Source organism: Ammodytes marinus (genome assembly GCF_949987685.1).
Source record: "Ammodytes marinus genome assembly, chromosome: 5".
NCBI classification, from domain to species: Eukaryota; Metazoa; Chordata; class Actinopteri; order Uranoscopiformes; family Ammodytidae; genus Ammodytes; species Ammodytes marinus.
This window is the reverse complement of record NC_137234.1, coordinates 33,220,197-33,243,995: the sequence shown is the minus strand read 5'-3', so window position 1 is coordinate 33,243,995 and position 23,799 is coordinate 33,220,197. Positions and strand designations below refer to the sequence as shown.

Below are 23,799 nucleotides of genomic sequence, written 5' to 3'. Positions count from 1 at the left end.
GCAGCTACATGTCCTGATAAATGTGTTATTTTTGCAAAGTGGCCCGGCCCTTCGTAGATTTTTCTGTATGTGGCCCTCAGTGAAAAAAGTTTGGACACCCCTGTACTAAAGCAACATTATTTCACTCTCTCTCTCTCTCTCTCTTTGTCCCTCCGCCGCCCTCTTATAGCTTATGATCTTTAAATTACAGTATATTAAATTTATATTGAGGAATATAACGGGGGAAATGTACGGGCAGGAGGGGAGTGGGTTGTGTAAATTATATGATTTCCAAAAAGGGAAAAAGAAGAAGAAAAAACAGTTCTGAAGGAGCTCAGGATTATTTAATTGTTGCTGCTTCATTAAAAACAATGTCAGCGTGTAGACCTGTGGTCTGTGTGTAACAGCAGACCTGTGTAGATGTGAGGCAGATAATAGAACATTCATCACCATCAAATCCTGGCCCATCGTCTTGATGAACCATCCACGGCCCGTGTGTAAAAGCGCACAGTAACGGTCCCACCTGAAACACTGGGAGGTCACACACCAACGCCAAAGGACAAACTGCACCCAGCTGCCATACTTTGTAGGCGTGTTAGCGCCGCCTGCATATAATTAGTATACCGTATACAGATGTGGATACGGTGCTAAAACAGGGCAGATTGCGGATGCTCTTTCACCGCAAGTTATGGAGCTATAAGTGCGCACAATCCATTCTAAGTGGATCTTGGCCTAAAGGTAATCTGCCAGTATCCTCAAACTGTCCATATGGAGAACTGGGTCATTGTGTTTTCCAAGATCTAAAGCTTGAGGGGCTTGGTGCAGACTCTTCTCCTCTTTTGTGTGTACTGACTGGTGACTGTGGGAAGCGGGCTCTTGGTTACAGAGTGTGACCTCGGCTGGGGTATTATTTGAACCTGTCTGACAGGTTTGTGGTGGTTCATTTTATCCCATTCCTCTGGGGGAGGGACACATCATAATAGGATCTGTTAGTGTCAGGTGCTGCCTTTTGTTGGCATGGGGGAACAGAGTGTCTCTCTGTATGTCTGAGGTTGACTCCATATACTCTCATACAGCTGTTGTTGACAGGGGAGGATGCTGTTGCAGGCTGACCTCCATCCATTCTCATCCATTCCTCCCATCTTCTGCGTTATGTCTCACTCCTTTGATCTATCTCTTCTCCCTGATGTTTCCCCATGTTCTCTCTCTCTCTCTCCCTCTCTCCCTCTCTCTCTCTCCCTCCCTCCCCTTGTCTGCCCATTCTCCTGTTTCTCTGCAGTGAGAGCTGCTGATCCAGGAGTTTCAGGCCTCTCGGGTGACATTACTGATATCTGAGATGGGAGAAAGAGCCTTTTTACTCCCCCCCCCCCCCCCCCCCCACAGGCACACACACACACACACACAGGCTCACACACACACAGGCACACAGGCACGCCAAACCTGGCTGCTACGACCCAAAGTTATGATGGCGGGATACACAGAGTGACAGATTTGAGTAGTTTTTATTATTGCTATAGAGTCCACAGCTTGACCGTTAGTCACACACATATCAGGTTTTCTTCAAACAGCTTGCTGATTAATTACCCGGTTCAATATGGAAGCGTTCCAGAATTTGGTTTCAGGCTGCCCCTATGAACACATTAGTAATGTCTTTTGGGGAAAATAATATTATAAAGCAGCAATTTATATTACTATTATTTATGGTATGGTAGGTTGTTTTTTTTGTCTTGTCATTAAAAGGTTGAATGTACTAAGTGTCTTTTTCACCTGGATTATTAAAAAAAAAAATGTAGGTCTGCATCATCTCTCACAAAATAAGTGACCAATCAAATTTACAAGGAGTCTCTTACTTCTGAAATGGACATCTGTTGTTTGTTTGAAACATTATATTTTTCAATGAATCTATAATTAGTACCTGTTTTGTCTCCTTGTGGTGTTTTTCCTTAAAGAATCACATCCATACGAACATGAAACTTATAAGAAAATGAGTCGTTCAAGACATTTTTAACAAAATCCAGGAACATATGAAGTGGGACGCTGATGATCCAGATCAAACCTCCCAATTAAAACCTGTTCTCAAAATACAGCAGAACTGTGCAGGGCAATCTCCACAGTGATATAAAGAAAATATAGCAGGTAAAAGTAAGGATATAAAAAAGGCGATAAAGGCGATAAATAGTTAGGCTATATACAGAAAGCAAAGACATATTTAAATATACATATTAAAAAAAGCTTTGTTGCAATGCTTAATGTAGAAATGGCAAGTTCAAGCACTTTCAATCATCGCCTTAACCTGACCTGACTCCCCCCATTGTAGGTGTGTGTTCTATATTACTCCTTTTATGAATTCTTTACAGATATTGTCTTTTCTGTGTATGTTTATGTTTAGCCAGCGTGCTATTTTTGCAACAACAACAAAAAACTTCATCGAATGCAATTAAAACATTTCACAGAAAGTCACTTTGCATTTTGAATTGCTCAGAAGTTGCCCTATGCTCTTCTGAAATTGGAAAGAAATGAATTGAGCACAGAAGTTTGGCAGAGATATACGTAGAAAGTGTCATCATATACAGTGCCCTCCAAAAGTGTTCCTTTACAAATAATGCTATCTTCTCAGTGTATCAGATCCAGATGTGAATACATGGAAATGAAAGCTGAAATGTTGACCTATTGTCTTATATTTATATTTTGGTGTCGAACCTACATTTTCCAGTCTACATCAAAAATAAAGGAATTGGCCTCACTTTTCCAATACTTTTGGGGGGCACTGTACATTTGAAATTAAAAGTTAATCATCACTCAGAATGGTCCTTTTGGTTTAAACAGTGTGTGTCTGTTTCTCTGTCTTCAGATGAGACTGACGGGCCTCCTCTTCCAGCTGCTGCTGAGCGTCAGGTGAGGCGGACACTTCACTGGCTCAAGTGGTGAACGGAATAATGAATTTCATTGTAAAAAAAAAAAAATCCCTCAAAATATCTATTATTACAAGACCACAAAGAGTTCTCAAGATGTCAAAAAATAATTTGCTAATGATCAATCTTGTTGTCTAGGTAACCCATATTGTCCAACTTGGAGCAGTGTTTTAGTTAAAAAAATATATCCAATATGATGTAAAAATTAAACTAATTTAACTATCACTGACTTCAATTTCTGGAATACAAACAAATTATTGTTTTATTGTAAGTAATTAACTGGCAAAGTTTCATGAGGATACATATAGGGGAGAACGGGGTAATTTGTCACACGGGTAGGTTGTCACAATCGTTATATCTCGGAACCAGAAGGTGCTGTCTGTTACATTTTGGTATGTAAATATCCACAACTGGGATCAGAGGTCACCTACATAGTCTTCCTTGGAGTTAGACTGCTGAATTTGAGGTGAAACGACTGTTAGTGTTTTTCATGTCAAATTGAAAATATTTAGCTCCTCAGTATTTTTCTTCTAGGCTTTTACACAATGGGTTTATAACAAAACACTTGTTACCCTAAAAAAGTGTGAAGGGTAAGCTATAGTTTAGATTGTTTTAGCAAGCTAATTAGCTGTCAGATGGTTGTTGGCCTTCATGCTAGCAATAAATTCCAGTTGGGGTTGGTCGTCACATTTTTTGAGGGGTTGGTTGTCACATGTTATCCAAAGGGTGCAGCCAGGAAAGGAACCCAATAAGAAAAGAAAATGTCAAGCTGTATCCTCACTGACACTCCAGAGAAGGAGAGAATAGAGCAGGAAAGTCAGCTAGCATGCAAAAGAGAAAAAGGGCCACAAAATCAAAACGACCCAGTGCATCCCAAACTAGACCAGTTGCCAAGGCTACTGCACCCAAGTGCACTCCACCCCAGCTGGGGAAGAAGAAACAGAAGAGAAAGAGACAGGAGGAGGAATCTTCATCAGATGAAGAGGATAGTTTGTGTTTGGTTTGTATGGAAACGTTCTCTAGCACCCGTTCAGGGGAGGTAAGGGAGAAGTGTTGTATGTGCAACCAGTGGGCACACAATCTCTGCTTAGTTAGTGAGCAGACCCTACATTTGCCATCACTGTAACTCAGATAGTGAATGTGTGTATCCTAGTTGAGTAGGCTATTATTGTTAGACCTATTTGTTTTGTTCTTTATGTTGTTACATACAGTAGGCTGGTCTTAATATGGATTTCCTTTTTCCCATAGAGGCTCAGTCCTCGTCGCCCGGGTCGTTCTCTGCCTCTCTGTCTCCACAACTGTCTAATAAAGAAAAAAATGCCCTGAAAATAATCTTAAAAAATCTCCTTCCTTATACTATTAACCTTGATGTTGTTTCTCCAGCTGGTGCAGTCTCTGGGTGTGGCCATCTACCGTGCTCTGGACTGGGGCCTGAAGGAGAGCGAGGAGCGGGAGCTGAGTCCCCAGCTGGAGCGCCTCATCGAGCGCATGGCGGCAGGGGGGGACCAGGGCCAAGAGGGGGGGGACCACCAACCCACACCCCCAAACCCCACCACAGACGAGGGCTACAGCGGCCAGGAGGAGGAGGAGGAGGAGGAGGAGGAGGAGGAGGTGGTTGAGCAGGAAGAAGGAGCAGTAAGGCCTGTGTGTACCTTCCGCCAGGTGATGGCCCTGTGCGCGTCTCGACTGGCCAACCCAGCCCTGGCCCCGGAGCACTACCAGGCCGTCTGCAGGGCCCTGCTGCTGGAGACCCTGGAGCTGCAGACCTTCCTCTGCAAGATCAGAGATGCTAAGGAGGTACGTTAGGGTAGTAAGAAAAAAAAGGTACACTAGTTCACTTTAATAGCAATGTTATCTGAAATCATTTAGTGAACAAACAGGAACAAATTACCTTGTTGCAGCCAATAATGTTATAACGGTTGATTTAAGTAATAACCCTACAGCACTACTAGTGGTTAAAAACTCCACAGGGTGCCTTTAATGACTGAAACCCAACACCATAGCTAATCAGATACCTTAATAAACAAAGCAGTTGGTTTAAAGGTGGAGTCAGAGGTTCAGGAGAAAGCTTCTTCAAAATCAGTGAATACTTTACTTTATCTCCTCACGATCCACTACCTGCCTGTACTGTGTGTGTGCACTGAAAGGAAATCTAGTGTTTATCCACAGCCACACTCTGTAAAGGGGCATGTTGCTAGCTATGGTAGCCCCCCCCCCCCTTTGTTTACATACCAGTTTACAGAGCCTAGGCTGTGTATTTACAATGGAATTTTCTTTCAGCAAAACGTGATTTTGACAACAACTGTTCTCCAGAGTTGCTACAACAATGTAGGCCAATAACTTATTACATTATGGAGCAAAATTGGTTGAGAAATTGTTTAAAGTTGTTGGCAAGTTACTACATTAATGGCTTTTATTACATTAAAAACTGAAAATGTATTACGTCACTGGCAGTTATTATGTCATTGGCTGCTGCAGACCTGCTTTGTTTATTCCACTGGACTTTCATTGCTTCTACACCATTTGAGATGTGTGTACCATTAATAATCTGGTTTACGTGCCACAGAGCAGATAAGTGAAGATGCTGCCTCCACCAGTTTCCTTCCAGGGCTTTACCTTTAATCTTGTCACTGCAGCGGTCCTCCCCTTAGCAGAATGTAGTCACTCCATGCCTTCCGAATCGCATACTTTCTACTATTTAGTACGGTAGAAAAAAGATTTAGTATGTCCCCATTCTTGTGGCCAGATTTAGGATGGTTAGAAAGACCCGGATGTCTAGTACATCCGGCCAAAACATTTTGTGTTAAACAGAATCCTATTTGGGCGATTCTGACCCAGACCCACAATCCAGTGCGAACCTGAAGTGATGTTACATCGACGGAGCCTCCATATGAAAACAAACGGGGATGAGATGGATATAAAAGCAAGAGGCAAGATCAAGGAGCCATGTTATGATGAAATAAACAAGTAAAAGTATGTCCCAATAGTATGCCTAATGCATCCTAACTAGAGTATTTTTATCATCGGATGTAGTATGTAGAATAGAAAAAAGAAAGAGTATGCAATCGGGAACACAGGGACTGTGTTAGTTAGCAAATGGATTACCAGATGTGGCACAACACAATTCCAGAATTAGTTATTATAAAATGTATCCAGTTTTCCTTTCAACGGTGCAACCAACATTCCACATTAATTCAGTTACTCTTTCAGTTATCATATAGATGACACTGACTTTAAAGGATTATTCCCATTAATTCAATCATGGGTCTTATTTTTGAATGTGTATGAATGAATCTGCCAAGACAGCTGCTATAGACAATGAAGTCACTTTTTTGCTCATTTAGGAATGTCCCCATCTTCTCTGGTAATGCAGTCTTGAAGTTTTCAAATAGCATTAGCTATTTCTAAAACTGTCTCTCACCATTTCTCCAAAAGTAGGCCTACTCCCTTTTCTGTGCAAACTAAACAAGGGTCTGGCCACTGGACTTTTTTTTTTTACGGTTTCTGAATTTCTGGCACAAGTTCACAGGTGTGTAAAATTGACTCTTTAAGTACTTCATACTGCGAGCTCTACTCTAAGGAAAGTGATAACTCCACTTCCTTGTGCTTTACCTACCATCTTGCACTGGACTACAATCAGGCCTGCCCAGACAAATGACTGGGCCCCTGAAAAGGTCCAGTCAATGGGCTCCCTTTACTAATACTGAACTTGTATCAATGTGCATGATGCGCTAATTCCTACATAAACACATACCTGTACACGGGGCAGGTTCTAGCCAGTTAGATTAGGGTGGGCTAATAGAAATAATCGGTTAATACATTTTTTATTAAAAAAATTCCTCTGCCCCCCCCCCCCGCCCCCTGGTGGCTGGGCCCTAGAAAACTTTCCCACTTTCTACCCCTTATGGGCGGCCCTGACTACAATGGGCCACATGTCTCTGGGCAAATCCAGTCTGATAGCAACAATCCTTTTGAATGCATTTCAAAGTGTCATCCTCCTATTCCCTGAAAGAAACATTAGTCCCTGGCTTTTTGTTTTTCGTTGCACAGATGCTGAAGAAGATCACGACGGAAGACAAATCTACAGCGCAGCTAGACGCATTGAAACACACAGACTGGGTGAGAGGAGAGGAGAGAGGGGGCACAGCAGTGAGACAGTGCAATACTGTACATAATATGTAATATACAAGTCGAGACTTTGACACTCCTAACTTTTTTTTTCATGTACCTTATATGTTACTTTGTATTGTTTCTTGTACAGCACTTAGGTCAACTGATGTTTTCTTTTTTAAATGTGCTATAGAAATCATTTTGACTTTGATAGTGTTTGACAGGAGAAGGCTGTGGTGGTAGTGGTGTTGTTAGAAAATAGAATAGAAAGCTTTAATTGTCATTATACAAGGTGCAATAAAATACAGAGAGCAGCTCCTTAAAAGTGCATCAGTTATCACAATGAAACAAGTTTAAATACTCACTCAAGAACCACAAACAGACAAGAAAAACATAGAACGATAGAGGGGATATGTCAGGTGGTGCAGTGGTCAGTGGTAGTATGTGCGTCAGTGCAGTTGTATCAGTGCAAATTGGAGTTCAATATAGTGACAGCTTTGGGAAAGAAGTTGTCCCTGAGTCTACAGCTGAAACTCATATTATTAGAATTTCATGGAAAAGGAATTGGAATTGAGGCAAGTATTCATGCAAAAGGGGCCCAAACCAAGTACTGAGTACATATGGATGATTATACTTTTTTGAATTTGGGGTTTTCATAAGCTGTAAGCCGTAATAATCAAAATTATAACAAATAAAGGCTTGAAATATCTGACTTTGCATGTAATGAGTCTATATAATACATGTATATTAGTTTTACCTTTTTAAGTTGAATTACTGAAATAAATGAACTTTTGCACGATATTCAAATTTTTCGAGTTTCACCTGTATTTGTTGACCAATGCAGAGGTGGTTGTGTCTGCATGGCAGGCTCGTCTGTGGGTGGCCCTGATGAAGGAGCTGCGTCAGGGTGTGAAGCTGAAGAAGGTCCAGGAGCATCCCTTCAACTCCCTGCCCACAGAGTTCAGCCTCACGCCCTTTGAGATGCTCATGCAGGACATACGGGCGCGCAAGCACCAGCTGCGCAAAGTCGTGGTGAGGAGTCCAAAATTCTTTTTTTACTTTTTTTTTTTAAGATTACTTTTTGGGGGGAATTTTCCACTTTTTTATTCTTTATTAGATAGTTTTGGAGAGACAGAAATGAGATGGGGGCAGGGATGGGAATGACATGCGCTCTAACCACTGCAACACAAGCGGCCCCTGACTTCGCTTACAAAATTTCAAAAACAAGCATTACATATCGTTTGATAATGAAGACATGATAGCACGCGAAATGTCAATGTGTACGCCCACAATTTCAAAGGACATGGTCAGTGGACTGAGCGCAGTGGAAATGTCAGATGTAGAAGAAGCACTTTAAAAGTAGTTGAAATGTCAGGAGAGGTTTTAACTGCTGGAGACAACGGAATCAAACCAGGTCAGATATAAGAGAAAGACAAAGAAATGTCATGTAATCTTTCTCTCTAGTCCTTAACCTTCCTAATAAGCCTTTGCATATGTTTCATCTCCACTTGGCTCAAAGACTTTGAAGGCAGACAGGAGTTAGCCTGGCTCCGCACGCCTACCTACTTACGCTCAAATTTCATTTTCCCTTCAGTAGTCAGTCTGGGGCTGCGGTATATTCATTGGTTCTTGCTCGAACAGATTTCTACCGGTAAAAACCGGTTCAACTCCAACCCCAGGATTGAGCTGGGCTTGAGGTAAGAACTGCCTGCGCCAGCGGCCGGGGGAGGGATTATCCTGACCAACCAGACCAAACCAGAGCAACTCAAACCTCATGCCCGTCATATCTAAAAACACCGCTACTACGAGACGTAAACATAATTACCGAACGTACCGATCAAATTGACCGGCGAAAATACGCTGTATGGGTCCTGTTTGCAAAGTGAGAGCCAACACGTGTAAAAAATAAGACGTATTCGCCGCTGCTGTTATGCTTAAAGCTAGCGGTAGCTTTAGCGTTAGCCACAAGAGCAGCGGCGTCGGGCGACGTAAACACCCGTTTACAGTGACGTCATGACGTTGCTCTCTTGCCGGCTCCATGGTTGGCTCTGGTCGTTGTGAAACCAACCGGTTCATAACTGGGATAAGGCTGTAACCAGTTTTGAACTGGCCCCAGCACCAGCCCGGAACTGGCTCATGGTTCTTTTTGGTGTGAAAGGCCTATGAGTGACATTACCCAGTCTCCTCCCCCACGGAGATTGGAGAAGTGCCAGACTGATCTTGGAGAGAGCAGCAAATGTGAAGTTTGCACGAGATAATGCTGGTCTCGCCTGGCTAGGTTCATGTTTACCATGGCAACTTCATTAGGTGATATTATGGCAATGGTGTGTGTGGCTTAAGAATGAAATACGCCTGCTTTTAATCTTCTGGTTTAAGAAAACTCCTGGGGCGCTCTGGTGGCGTAGTGGATAGAGCGCGTACCATATTGGCTCTGGCCTTCGTTGCAGTGGTTGCGGGTTCAAATCCGACCTGTGGACCTTTACTGCATGTCATCCCCCTCTTTCTCTGTCTTCCCATTGCATCTCTGTACTGCCTAATAAAGCTTTAAAATGTAAAAAAAAAAAAAAAAAACTTACTGTGTGACGTACAGACTCATTGGTACAGATGGCTCTGTGTTTCTTGTGGTACCCAGGTGGGCGGTGACATTCCTACCACAGTGAAAAGGAATGCCCATGAAATGATTCTGGATTTCATCAGGTCAAGACCTCCACTTAAACCGGTGAGTGCTTTTTAAAGGGCATACTGTAGGCCTCTCTGTTGATTCACTGGATCAATCCAATGTTTGTATGTTCCCGTCTTCAAACAGCTGTAGCAGTAACTTCTGTAACAAGGCTGAATGTGTATCCCACTTGAGCAGTACTAGAACACTGTACGCGACAACCAGTCTGAGAAACAAAGATAGAATAATCTTTGTGAATAAAATTGAATAGCCTTATATGGTAGATTTCTCCATAAATGTATCTTATTGAGCCTTATGTAAGCTTCATTTGATAGTCTTATTGTCTAGTAAACGGTCCAAACGCTATTAAAACTATTAACACAAATCAAGAAGGTGTTTGGTGTTTTGTGCCCCCAACGGAGCCTTCAAGGCAGCGCTGGTTAAGGTAAGGGTTAGGGTTAAGGTGAGGGGATGGAGCCTTCAAGGCAGCGCTGGTTAAGGTAAGGGTTAGGGTTAAGGTGAGGGGATGGGGCCTTCAAGGCAGCGCTGGTTAAGGTAAGGGTTAAGGTGAGGGGATGGGGCCTTCCAATTGGGGGCACAAAACACCATCGAGCTATCAAAAAACACCAGTTAGGTTTGGAAAGAGTAGTAAAATATGTCCATATCGTGTCACCTCTGTGTGTGGATGTGTTGTAATGACTTGTCCTGCGTTAGGTTTGGGAGCGCAGCCTGCCCCCGGCCCCCCCTCAGGAGCAGTGCCTCCATGACAGGGTCCTGGCTCAGATCAAACAGGAGAGGAAGCTCCGGCCTGTGGTCACCGACAGCTGCAGACGTAAGGAGGACAATCATTCACCATGACGCGCTCTTTTACCTAACACATAGAACTATGGAAGCCTCTCACCAACACATTTAATTACAATATACAGTAGATATTAAAGCTAGCCTGGAAATCCAAACTTGCCACTAGGCGCTGGCAAATTAAATTTGCTGCGCCTCTTGGTCTGGACACTCTCCATTGAAGCTCATTAAATATGTCAAGAAATCCTGAGCTACGTTTCGATGATAGTGATAGACGTGATAGTAAACAACAGAGATGGCTACGGATATGTTGTTTGAGTTTGAGACTGCTTTGGCCTCGACCCTTTACGATTTGGAAGACGGCACTCAAATCTTTCATTAGCAAGTAAGTGGAATGTTCTGTTTTGCCGACCGACCACGGCAAAAGTTTAATTTAACAGTTAATTCCGCTGGTCGCTAAACGAACGGGGCTTAATACGTCACCTTGTTCATTGCCCTGATTGGTTGTAGTGCTATCCAATTGCGTGCAGTGGCATTTGAAATGCACGAGTAGGAGCCGCCCCTTGAGTTGGGAATTACTATTGATCGTGGCCAGACCCTCTGTTGTTCTAGATATAGGTCTGGATTTCCAGGCTATATTAAAGCTGCTCCTACGAGGAACTTGTCTATGTTGAGTGGGAGGCAGTAGCCCAGTCTGTGGGGACTTAGGTCAGAGACCTGGTACGCTGGTTATCCATGGACACTCTTGGGGTGTGGACTGGTAGCTGGAGACTCTCAGCTCCTGTTTGCATATCTGTATTCCAGGCCTGTGCATGTCACAGTAATAATATTAAACAATAGTAATGCCTTTGCATATGTTAGATTTTTCCCGGGACAAAATGATTTACAGCAGGCAGACTGGAACATCCTGTGTAAGAGTTTACCTAGCTTCACCATTGTCATATTTACCATTATTAATCTGTTACATTTCAGAAAATACATAACCTCATTGCCATGCATCCTACCATCTCTTTCATTCGCTTCCTAAACAATAGCACGCGCCACCGGCACGCGCTAGCAAAGATCTCTACGACAGCAAGCGCAGATGTCTTAAAAACAGTACCGCTTTTGTCCTAAGGGGGGTTCAAGGTTCAAGGTTTTTTATTAATGTCCCAAGAGGGCAACTTTGTTTACAGCAAAGGAGGTAGTGGCTAAAAACACACAACAATACATATCAACAGTGGACACAAAACACAACAGTATGTACACAAACCTGGGGAGTCATAAAGTGCTTAAGAACAAAGTGCCAAGATAAAGTGCTATGTGCCATCAGCAGCATCATCATCAATGAAAGCAGCATTTAAAGGGCAGTGTGCCGTCAACAACATCGTCATCAACAACAACAACAGCATCAACGGGCCACGTTGGGGATTGAGTCTTGCTGTTTGGCAAAATTCACCCGAGGTATGGCCAGAGAGTTCGGGCTCTTAGGAAAGAGTGTTCCCGCTCTGAGGGCCCACTCACACTAGGGCCGTTTGCCTGTTCCGTGCTGCAGGAATAGTCAGCGCAATTCCCCCCCTCCCCCCGCTGGCCCGTGGTCACACTGCTCGTGGCCTGGGCACGATTGCACCTTGCCTACGTCACCGTGCGCGTTTAGGATTTGGAGCGTAGTCTACTTGTAGGCTATACGACTGGTTGTGAATATTTTCATCCGGACAAATTTGCATCATATATTCCACTTCCACATTAGAGCAACGAGAATCCTTAAGCTATTTTTTTTTTAAAAAGTAGCCTTGACGTAATAGGTCGCGGTGGACAGTCTCATATTTGTGCAGCACGCTGTTTATTATTAATATAACGGGCCGTCATCAGACCATACACCGGATGGTTTTATACACATCGATCGCTCTATCAAGTAATCCAAGTCAGAACTTTTTGTATGGGCAGAGATCGTTTTTTTAAGTGTCTTTATAAAGTTTCTTGTTAAACCATAGTGTAGGCTACTGTTTCCTTATCACCGGGCCGCGGAGTCCCGCTGTGTGTTGTGTTGGGTTCGTCTCCACCGCCATGCGTAAAGGCAGTATTATGACAGCTGACGGGAGGAAAAAGAAAAAAATCATCGTGAGTAAACACGAAAACCTTTTTGCTTTGCTTTCTGCGCTCACCTATTTAGCTCTCTCCCTCTTTTATTAGCCCACACCTAGGCCTACACACACGTTAATTCTCACACATTTTATGTAGCTACAAGTCCAAGTGGTGGGCAATTCTGGTGCCAACTAGTAAGGCAGCGGACGTTAACGGACTATGCATCCTTAATAAATTCACGTGCGCGTGTCATCTCATTAGCATCTGTACTTTGGCCACGGCACACCTCTCCCAAGTGTGCCGTGGCCAAGGGGCTGTTCCGTGCTGGAATACGGATGGCGTGGTCACACTAGCCAAACGTTCTAGACTTTAGTATGCAAATGAGCTTGGGCACGGGGCCGCGGCCCTAGTGTGAGTGGCCCCTGAGAGAGCAGTCCCAGGGCAGCTTTCCTACTTCTGTTAGCCTAGCATCCACTAGTTAGCCGGCTTTCAGCATCAACATCATCATCAGTAACACAAAAATCAAATCAGCATCAGCAACATTTACCTGATGCTGGCAGCATTGGTTGCTCAAATGGAGGCAGGGACGAAGGAGAACTTAAACTAGACGAATGCCAGATGGCAACAACATGTACTCTGAGTTGAGTGGATGGGCACTATCTCGGGGCGCTAGAATCAACTAAAACTGAAAGCTCCACATAGCTACTTTAAATAGAAAACATCCTAGATATTATTTCAATATAGTCCCCAGTATGACTCTTGTTATGCTCTTGCTGTGCTATCCAGAAGGCAAATGCCTTGTTGAAGGTGAATGGACCAGCCACTCTGCTAAATAATGACTCTGTAGTCAGCACAGACTGTACTGTAGCCTGTGAGGGTCACACACACACTACAGTGATGCACTGCATACAAGATGAAGGCTGTAGAGTGTAACAAGAGTATTTTTCCATTACGGGCTACAATGCATGCAGAGTTGGCATTGCATTTCATAAATATCGATCAGATATTTACAGATCAAGGTCAGTGTTATTCAGTGCGTAGGCCGTGACATCGCCAACCACACCACGTAAACAACACTGGACAGACAACACAGTGACTGGATAAATTGCCTTGTGTGTACAGCTGTTCTGGGTTTGTGAAAAGGACGAATCAGATTAATGGAAAAGGAATTATTAGCAAAATGATGATTGCAACTTGCATAGGGTGCCTAAGTCTTACTCTTTCTTTTATTAGGCCTCATACGTGCTGACATCCTTTAGGGATGCTAATAGCAGTTTAGTAGGTTCTCTGTGTATTCAACATCACTGTCCTTTTTTATTTTGTTGCTCTGCTTTGGTCTCCACCCACTCCTGAGGAAAACCAGCAGCTATTGGCCAACTAGCGGCGGGGCAGGTGAGACTGAACCAGAATAGTGAAGCTGTGGGCTATTGTGTAAAGCGTTTCTGCCAAATGATAATAGAGTGTGATTATTTTCTGTGGATGTATAAAAGTGAGCGACCTAAGATAAGATAAACGTTATTGTTCCATAAAGTGCTGTTTGTAGTAAAGTTAAGAGTCTTGTGTTTAGAGCATAGATTGTATATAAAATGGTTGTAGCATCCGGGCTGATCTCAGTTATTCCTACTGCAGCCAATTCTCCTGGCTTATGCTCGTCGCCATCTTGTGAGATTTTTCCTCCGCCTCACTCCTCTTCCCGAAAAAGGGCATCGATGTGACATAAGGGGGAGGGAGATACGCCCATCTAGCTGACCTCCAAAGGCGACGTGTTGGACAACGGGCGGATAGCTGTCACTCAAGAGATCGCGCCCCTAATTATTTATTCATTTTAGCCTCCAAAAGAATAAAAACTAATGTAAATGTAATGTAACTAATGTAAATAAAAGCTGAACAACGTTTTTTCCCACACTGATGCTTCTTGTACATCGTCTTAATATCTTTTGGGAGAAGCCTGTGTCATTTCCAATCAAGAAAAATCTTGCAGGTTTCATAAAAGTAACTTCAAGTCAAAATGTGCCAGGGGTATGAATAATTTTGGTTTTGACTGTAGACCCTTACCTTCAATTTAGGTGTGAAAACCAAACTTTCCCATCAACAGTACCAGGTATTCTGATTCATTAGTTCTCAACAGCGTTGGTCTCTTCTCTCTGCCCTCAGCGTTCGGCTCTCTGCCCTGCCTGGCTCACTCTGGTCCTTGTCATGTGACCTCCACCTCCTGCATGGACCTGTCTGTGCCTGGGGCTGGGTCTGTGTCTGGGGCTGGGTCGCGCCAGCAGCAGCCTCGACCCCGCGTCCTGCTCAAGGCTCCTACACTGGCAGAGATGGAGGAGATGAACACATCTGAGGTGAGGCCAGACACTGAGGTTTTGGAAGGAGAATGGTTTTGTCTGGTACTGTGCCTGAGCACGATATGGGGCAAGATAGCAGATAGCCTTTTATTTTTGCACTTGTGTAGTTCAAGTGTAGTTCAACCATGTATCACTATGCAAACGAGTGCCGCCATCTCCATTAGGTAGCAGACGGGCTATGCTAACTAAGTACCTCATACAACCCCACTTCAAAAATACTTAATTATCCCTTTAAGTTCAGTACTCAAGTAAGTTTGACTTTGTGACTGTCCACCACTGAGTCTCTCCTATGATTTCTATGCCTCCACTGTTGTCCGGTCTGCTTTTAAATGTCATAAAATAAACCGGACTATCCAAAGCGATCTCACAATCTCCTTCCCGTACCCCCACCCTCCATCCTTGGTTTCCCCCTGTGTGCAGGAGGAGGACTCCCCAGACATGGTGGAGCTGCGTCGGGCAGACAGCTCCCCCGGGCCCCTGAAGAGAGACCGCTCTTTCTCAGAGCATGACCTGGCCCTGCTGAGAGGAGACATGCTGCCTTCTCTCTCTGAGGCAGGGGCAGTCAGGCTCCGCTCCAGGATGCTGGCTGGTGCTGGCCCACCTCCTACCCACAGAGGTCAGTAGACTGTGTACCGTATATAGTGTATTATAGAAGTGATTATCCTTGGTACTAGTTGGGATGCCATGGTGTGGAAATACTTCCGCTGGGCAATAAACTTGTGTCAACACTGGTGTTACTGATTCAAACTGCAACCTGTCATCGGCACGGAGCAGCAGCACACAAACAGTGTGCGTGTGTGTGTGCGTGCATGCGCGTGTGTGTGTGTGTGTGTGTGTGTGTGTGTGTGTTACCTCCAGTTGCTGCCACTTTCATCCGTTTGCAGACTGACTCGTTTAGCCTACGTTTTCAGGTTCCCTAGCATTGGGTTTAAATCCAAAATATTGCCAAATAGGCGTGTTTGCTTTCCACTATGAAGCATGATCCTCCACCATGGTCTTGTTGGTAAACTCTCCTCTCTCTACGGGAGACTCTGCTACTGTGACACGCCTCTGCGCTGCAGCAGACACTTTCCGTTTCATTCTTTTCTAATGCTGGGCTTACACTAGAGGACTTTTAAAAGACTTTGAAAATAATGAAGACTGACACCCTCTCACATCTAAAGACAATCAACTCACACCTGAAAACTAGACTAACTAGTCATTAGTTCTCTGAGTTTTCAGTCACAGAATGAGATTTGACTTTATGCCCTTATCACGTAGGCTAAATGTCATGCATGATCACGTTAAAAAACTGCAAACGCGATTGTGATTATAGGCCTATTTAATAAAATAAAAAGATAATTCAATATTCAGAGTGGGGGACATCCTGTAGTTATTTGACCAGCTTTATTTGCTGATTCCCCTAATAACTCGTAACTCCTAACCCTAAATTTGACAGTAAAGTGTTACGGTTGCGCAGCTGTCAGCTTGGTTCTCCAGCCGAGGCTACTAGGTAAAAGTGCCGGGAAAAAGTGCCTCACAGGCGGACACAGGTCGAGACTAATGCCGCTCCTCCTGTGTTGTGCTTGGTGCATGCGAGAGTGTTTTTTTTTTTTTTTTTTTTTTTTTTTACCTTTATTTATACAGGTATATCCCATTGAGACCGAAGACTCTTTTGCAAGGGAGACCTGTTTTCCTTTCCCACGTTACCATTCACACACACATTCATACACCGATAGCAGGCTAACTATCGACATTCACACGAGGCAAGGTGGGTGAAGTGTCTTGCCCAAGGACACAACAACTGTGACACAGGTGGCAGGGCGGGGATCGAACCTCCAACCCTTTGATCATCGGCCGACCCGCTCTACCAACTGAGCCACAGTCGCCCCAAACACTGTGACAGTGTTTACGTCATTTCGCTTGAGCCAACCCCCTAAGACTAACGATAATATCAAACATGTTTGATAATGTCTTAACATCAAGACGGGAAGAAGACTGGCTGAAATCGGGTCAGACCACCTCACACCAAACGACTGAGATTACGGGCACCGCCACAACTCCAGCAAGACTCCTGTGATTTCAGTCCGACATTGGAAGATTGTCCGCGACTATTAATTTGCATTAAAAGTCGTGTAGTGTAAGCCCAGCATTAGTTGCCTTATTATAACTTTGAATTGAAACTAGTTGCCTGTTAAGTTTTTTTATTTAATGAATGTGCACTCTTCTGCTGCCACGCAAAAAAGAACCAAATGGATTTTATGTCCAATAAAAAAAAAATATATACAGTGGCTTGCAAAAGTATTCATACCCCTTGAAATGTTCCACATTTTGTCACGTTACAACCACACACGTACATTTATTTTATTGGGATTTTATGTGATAGACCAACACAAAGTGGTGCATCATTGTGAAGTGGAATGAAAATGAAACATGGTTTTAAATTTTTTTTATAAATAAAAAACTGAAAAGTGTGGCGTGTAAAAGTATTCAGCCCCCTGAGTTAATGTTTCGTAGAACCACCTATCGCTGCCATTACAGCTGCAAATCTAATGGAGTATTTCTCTACCAGCTTTGCACATCTACAGACTGATATATTTTGTCTATTCTTCTTTGCAAAATAGCTCAAGCTTCAGATTCAGCATCAGATTGGATGGAGAGCGTCTGTCAACAGCAATTTTCAAGTCTTTCTCAATATTCTCAATTGTTTTTAGGTCTGGACTTTGACTGGGCCATTCTAACACATGCCTATGCTTTGATTTAAACCATTCCATTGTAAATATGGCTGTATGTTTAGGGTAGTTGTCCTTCTGGAAGGTGAACCTACACCCAGTCTCAAGTCTTTTGCAGCCTCTAACAGGTTATATGCCCTGTATTTGGCTCCATCCATCTTCCCATCAACTCTAACCAGCTTCCCTGTACCTGCTGAAGAAAAGAATCCCCATAGCATGATGCTGCCACCACCATGTTTCACGGTGGGGATGGTGTGTATAGGGTGATGTGCAGTGTTAGTTTTCCACCACACATTGCATTTTGCATTAAGGCCAAACACTTCAATTTTGATCTCATTTGAACAGAGCACCTTCCTCCAACCCTTGCCAAAAGCCATGCATAGTCAGATGAGACCAAACATGAAGTTTTTGGCCTGAATGCAAAATGCAATGTGTGGCGGAAACTAACACTACAAACCACCCTATACACACCATCATCACAGTGAAACATGGTGGTGGCAGCATCATGCTATGGGGGTCCTTTTCTTCAGCAGGTACAGGGAAGCTGGTCAGAGTTGATGGGAAGATGGATGGAGCCAAATACAGGGCAGAAAACCTGTTAGAGTCTGCAAAAGACTTGAGACTGGGGCAGAGGTTCACCTTCCAGAAGGACAACTACCCTAAACATAGGGTAGTTGCAGCCAGATCTACTATGGAATGGTTCAAATCAAAGCATAGGCATGTGTTAGAATGGCCTAGTCAAAGTCCAGACCTAAAAACAATTGAGAATATTGAGAAAGACTTGACAATTGCTGTTGACAGACGCTCTCCATCCAATCTGATGCTGAATCTGTAGTTCGAGCTATTTTGCAAAGAAGAATGGAGAAAATACACTCAACAAAAATATAAACGCAACACTTTTGTTTTTGCTCCCATTTTTCATGAGATGGACTTAAAGATCTAAAATTCATTCCAAATACACAATATTACCATTTCTCTCAAACATTGTTCACAAATCTGTCTAAATGTGTGATAGTGAGCACTTCTGCTTTGCTGAGATAATCCATCCCACCTCACAGGTGTGCCACATCAGGATGCTGATCTGACATCATGATTAGTGCACAGGTGTGCCTTAGACTGTCCACAATAAAAGGCCACCCTGAAATGTGCAGTTTTGTCTCACAGCAAAATGCCACAGATGCCACAAGCATTGAGGGAGCGTGCAATTGGCATGCTGACAGCAGGAATGTCAACCAGATCTGTTGCTCGTGCATTGAATGTTCATTTCTCCACCATAAGCCATCTCCAAAGGCGTTTCAGAGAATATGGCAGTACATCCAACCGGCCTCACAACCGCAGACCACGTGTAACCACACCAGCCCAGGACCTCCACATCCAGCAGGTTCACCTCCAAGATCGTCTGAGACCAGCCACTGAGACAGCTGCTGAAACAATTGGTTTGCATAACCAAACAATTTCTGCACAAACTGTCAGAAACCGTCTCAGGGAAGCTCAACTGCATGCTCGTCGTCCTCATCGGGGTCTTGACCTGACTCCAGCTCGTCGCCGTAACAGACTTGAGTGGGCAAATGCTCACATTCGATGGCGTCTGGCACGTTGGAGAGGTGTTCTCTTCACGGATGAATCTCGGTTTACATTGTTCAGGGCAGATGGCAGACAGCGTGTGTGGCGTCGTGTGGGTGAGCGCTTTGCTGATGTCAATGTTGTGGATCGAGTGGCCCATGGTGGTGGTGGGGTTATGGTATGGGCAGGCATCTGTTATGGACGAAGAACACAGGTGCATTTTATTGATGGCATTTTGAATGCACAGAGATACCGTGATGAGATCCTGAGGCCCATTGTTGTGCCATACATCCATGAACATCACCTCACGTTTCAGCAAGATAATGCACGGCCCCATGTTGCAAGGATCTGTACACAATTCTTGGAAGCTGAAAATGTCCCAGTTCTTGCATGGCCAGCATACTCACCGGACATGTCACCCATTGAGCATGTTTGGGATGTGCTTGACCGGCGTATACGACAGCGTGCACCACTTCCCACTAATATCCAGCAACTTTGCACAGCCATTGAAGAGGAGTGGACCAACATTCCACAGGCCACAATTGACATTCTGATAAACTCTATGCGAAGAAGATGTGTTGCACTGCATGAGGCAAATGGTGGTCACACCAGATACTGACTGGTTCTGAGTCCCCAGACCCCCAATAAAGCAAAAAAATGCACATTTCAGGGTGGCCTGTTATTGTGGACAGTCTAAGGCACACCTGTGCACTAATCATGATGTCAGATCAGCATCTTGATGTGGCACACCTGTGAGGTGGGATGGATTATCTCAGCAAAGCAGAAGTGCTCACTATCGCACATTTAGACAGATTTGTGAACAATGTTTAAGAGAAATGGTAATATTGTGTATCTGGAATGAATTTTAGATCTTTAAGTCCATCTCATGAAAAATGGGAGCAAAAACAAAAGTGTTGCGTTTATATTTTTGTTGAGTGTATAATCAGTCTGTAGATGTACAAAGCTGGTTGAGAAATACTCCAATAGATTTGCAGCTGTAATGGCAGCGATAGGTGGTTCTACAAAGCATTGACTCAGGGGGCTGAATACTTTTGCACGCCACACTTTTCAGTTTTTTATTTATAAAAAAAAATCAAAACCACGTTTCATTTTCATTCCACTTCACAATGTTGCACCACTTTGTGTTGGTGTATCACATAAAATCCCAATAAAATAAATGTACGTGTGTGGTTGTAACGTGACAAAATGTGGAAAATTTCAAGGGGTATGAATACTTGTGCAAGCCACTGTATATTCTTAGTTGTCGGTGGGCAAGTGATGTAATCCTTCACCACTGAGTAAGACTGGCAACACCTACCACAGCAGAAACCTTAGTATTAGTTCATCAGTTTAGAGATGGTTACCTCTACACAGTGCTATGCAAAAGATAAATATATTTCTTTTCATTATGCACTTTGATTATAAAGTTGAAATGTCCAGAATAAAGAGGAAGCTCTTGGTTGAGAATAAAGACCAAATACAATGTGGAAAATAAGTTTTGTCTTTATTCACAAAATTGTACATCCACTTTATTTGCAACATTTCAATGTTTTTCTTGAAGTGCATCATTTATAAAAAAACGCCCTCCTCTCATTTTGTTGTCTCCCATGGCCCTAATGCTTCAGTATGAACACACTGTGACACTGTTGAGAGAAAATAGCAGTTGTTCCAGTTTTGCTCATAGCCTTGATTTTCCACTAATGTCACTGAACTGAAGCTGGCTCACTGTCAGACACTGTCATTGTTTACTAGGACACTGGAGTAGAACAGAGCTGACGTTAACCCTATCACACACACATAGTCTAAGTATCTCTGTGTTGCTCTATAGTTAACATCAGTGTACAGCCTCTGAGTATACAGTATAAACCACAGCCATACACTGCAACAGTTCATTTAATTGGGGAGATTCTTCTATTTAGCTAAACAAGAGACAATTAATAACATCAGCTGCAATGAAAAACCCGCAGACGAAAAAATGACTTTTGCTGCAGTTTGAATTCTCCTCCCACAGAGGGAGACAGAGTGCCAGTTATACTTTACATTGGCCATGAACTGACATCAAACCCAAGCCCCCACCAACAACTACTACTGAGTGCACTAGATCTACCAGTCTGAACAGCCTTACTTAAGATTCCAGCTCTTCTGCCTTGAGCCATGGAAAGAAGGCCCTATTATTAAGTACAAAAGTGATGACAAAACTGTTTACTTCTCATGCTTACTTCACCGATACGGAACAGGTGTTCTAACATTATAAAATCACTATTATAATATAATGAATTAGGTTTTTCTTCCCTCTGTCTTCCCTCAGTCTTCCCTTGGCCCAGCTGTCCTGTTAATCCTAGCCCTTACTGTGATGTCACAGTAAGGAAAATGTAGGGTTAGACAGTGAGACCGTAAAACACTCTTTCTGCCTTTTCTCAGGCTAGGATGAACTAGGATTTTTTGCACATTTACACTAAATAGGATCTCAGAATTCAATACACCTTCATATTCCCACCGGTGAAGTAGGTCTTTAACATGTAACACAACCCCTTTTCCATTGCCCTTTAACTTTAGAACATCTGATCAATTCAAAGTAAAAGAAGAAAGAAATTAGGGTTTTATTTAAACAGCCAAGGCAATGCATTGATTGACTTTTTGTGGAGAAACCGTGTCCCCTACTTCCAGTCTGTCCTCAGTTAAACTTCAAGCACCAACCACATTACCTCACTGGAATAAGAGCCCAGTGATGTGTGAGTCCAGTGTGGTACAGTCCATACAGCCCTCTGCTGACAGTGTTGTGATGGAGTCTAATCAAATATAAAGATGTGCTGATAAAGTGTAACTGAGGCTAATGGCATAATAAGCCAACCGGGGGGGGGGGGGGGGGGGGGGTTATTATCTGTGATCCATGCATTAGCAGCCTGGCCGTACAGCTCCAGAGTTAACTGTTTGCTGCATGCCACAAGCCTGAGACAAGGCACTTCAAGATGTGGATGAGATTTATTGTGTAGTACGTGACTTAGCCAACAGGGGGGGGGGGGGGGGGGGCTCCTCTGTGTGCATGTCAGGATGTAAGCCACGGCTGTCAAAGGCAGCTGGTCCAAATGATGTGTACTGAGGATGTATATGGGCCAGCACTAGCCTTCCTCTCACAATGTTTATCAATCAATCAATCAATCAGTCAATCAATCAATCAATTCATTTTTATTTATATCGCTCTTTTCATACTCAAGAGTAGCTCAAACTCAAAGTGCCTTACAACCAATAAAAACAACAAAAAAATACAAAAACAAAACATCTAATAAAATCTAGAAAAAAAAATTAAAAGAACCTAACCCTCCCACCCCCATAGACATGCACAGAGACATAAACAAATACATACACACTCATACACATACTCACACATACACACAAACTCACACACTCACACTCACATTAGTTTACTTTACCTTAGAGCCCAAACTGACAGGCCTATGTCAGATACATCGCTCAGAAAGTGTGTGCGACACTCCCCATGTCACCCAGTGTCTCGAAATTATTTCCGGAATTATTACTAGACTGGACGCACCTCTTGAAATTGAGTGCTTATTTGATTTGATAAATATTTCTATTCCATACCTTTCCACATTATCTGATGCGTAAAATATATCAGCATTCAGACTAAAAATATTGGGATATGATATTTTGTCCATATCGTGCAGTCTTAGTGTGGACTGCTTTGAAGTGGCCCCTCCCTCCCACACACCACTGGTTAACTGAGCCATCCTCTGTTTAGAGCCGGCCGCTGAGCAGACCTCTCACTGTGAACTAAGTTACAGCTGTAGCAGCACAGCCTCAATCACTCCACTGGGTTTCAGATGAATAATACAGTAACAGTGTTGGAGTGGATGGACAAGCGCTCTGAAAGCGACTGAGATCTGAGATAGAGCTGGATGAGACAGACTGATGTGCAATTCATGGACATGTTGCCTCATTCACTCTTATGGATTTGATTTCATTCCTATTATAGAGTCTTATTGCTTCTTCTCTGTTGTGATAGCTCGGGATAGACCCAAATGCAAACAGATACCCAGGTAGTCAGTTTAGAACAATGTTTATTACAGGCAGGCTGGCAGGACACTGGACGGCTGAATGGCGTGGCGAGCAGAGGCTAGTGCAGTGCTTCTCAAATGGTGGGGCACGCCCCCCCGTGAGTTGTCAGGGGGGGGCGCGGGCTGCCTTGATTTCCAACTGACCTTTTTTTTTTTTTTTTAAGTGCTAGCAAGCGCGATGTGTGCTTGTGTATGGTCATATCCGCGCGAAAGGCCGCGATTTGCAGTAAATAAATGTCCACATGTGTCTCCAAGTGTCTCTGTAGGCTATTTAAAAATAAATCAAGCAAGTAGACTAATAATAACATTAATGAATTATTGGTTATCGCATCACAGAAGGCCTATTGGCCTATACTAATAAAAAAACACCACCTTAACTATGTTTACAGTTTAAATTTTTTTTTAATGAAATGCAAACCTCAGTGAATCATTTGCTCTTGTTTCTCTGTCCTGAGACACGGGCTGAGACTTGTTTAAATGTTACAAATTGAGCTAATAAACTGAACTTTGAATTTTTTTGCTGCAGAAGTTATCTCAGCTAATTTTTGTTATCTAATTTGATAATAAGGTGATTGTATGCAGAAT

The 23,799-nt window shown here is 43.3% G+C and overlaps 1 protein-coding gene across 1 annotated transcript in view; it reads left to right on the top strand.

Moving 5' to 3' along the window:
* The window catches only part of spire2 (spire-type actin nucleation factor 2), a gene marked incomplete at both ends in the record, with an annotated part of 52,877 nt that overhangs the window by 18,590 nt on the left and 10,488 nt on the right, over positions 1-23,799 (top strand). Inside the window, 8 exons of the mRNA XM_080027744.1 lie at positions 2,831-2,874; positions 4,275-4,688; positions 6,942-7,010; positions 7,869-8,033; positions 9,634-9,720; positions 10,375-10,492; positions 14,677-14,864; positions 15,288-15,483. Of these exons, the coding sequence (XP_079883870.1) occupies positions 2,831-2,874; positions 4,275-4,688; positions 6,942-7,010; positions 7,869-8,033; positions 9,634-9,720; positions 10,375-10,492; positions 14,677-14,864; positions 15,288-15,483 (1,281 nt within the window). The remainder of the gene's footprint in view (positions 1-2,830; positions 2,875-4,274; positions 4,689-6,941; positions 7,011-7,868; positions 8,034-9,633; positions 9,721-10,374; positions 10,493-14,676; positions 14,865-15,287; positions 15,484-23,799) is intronic.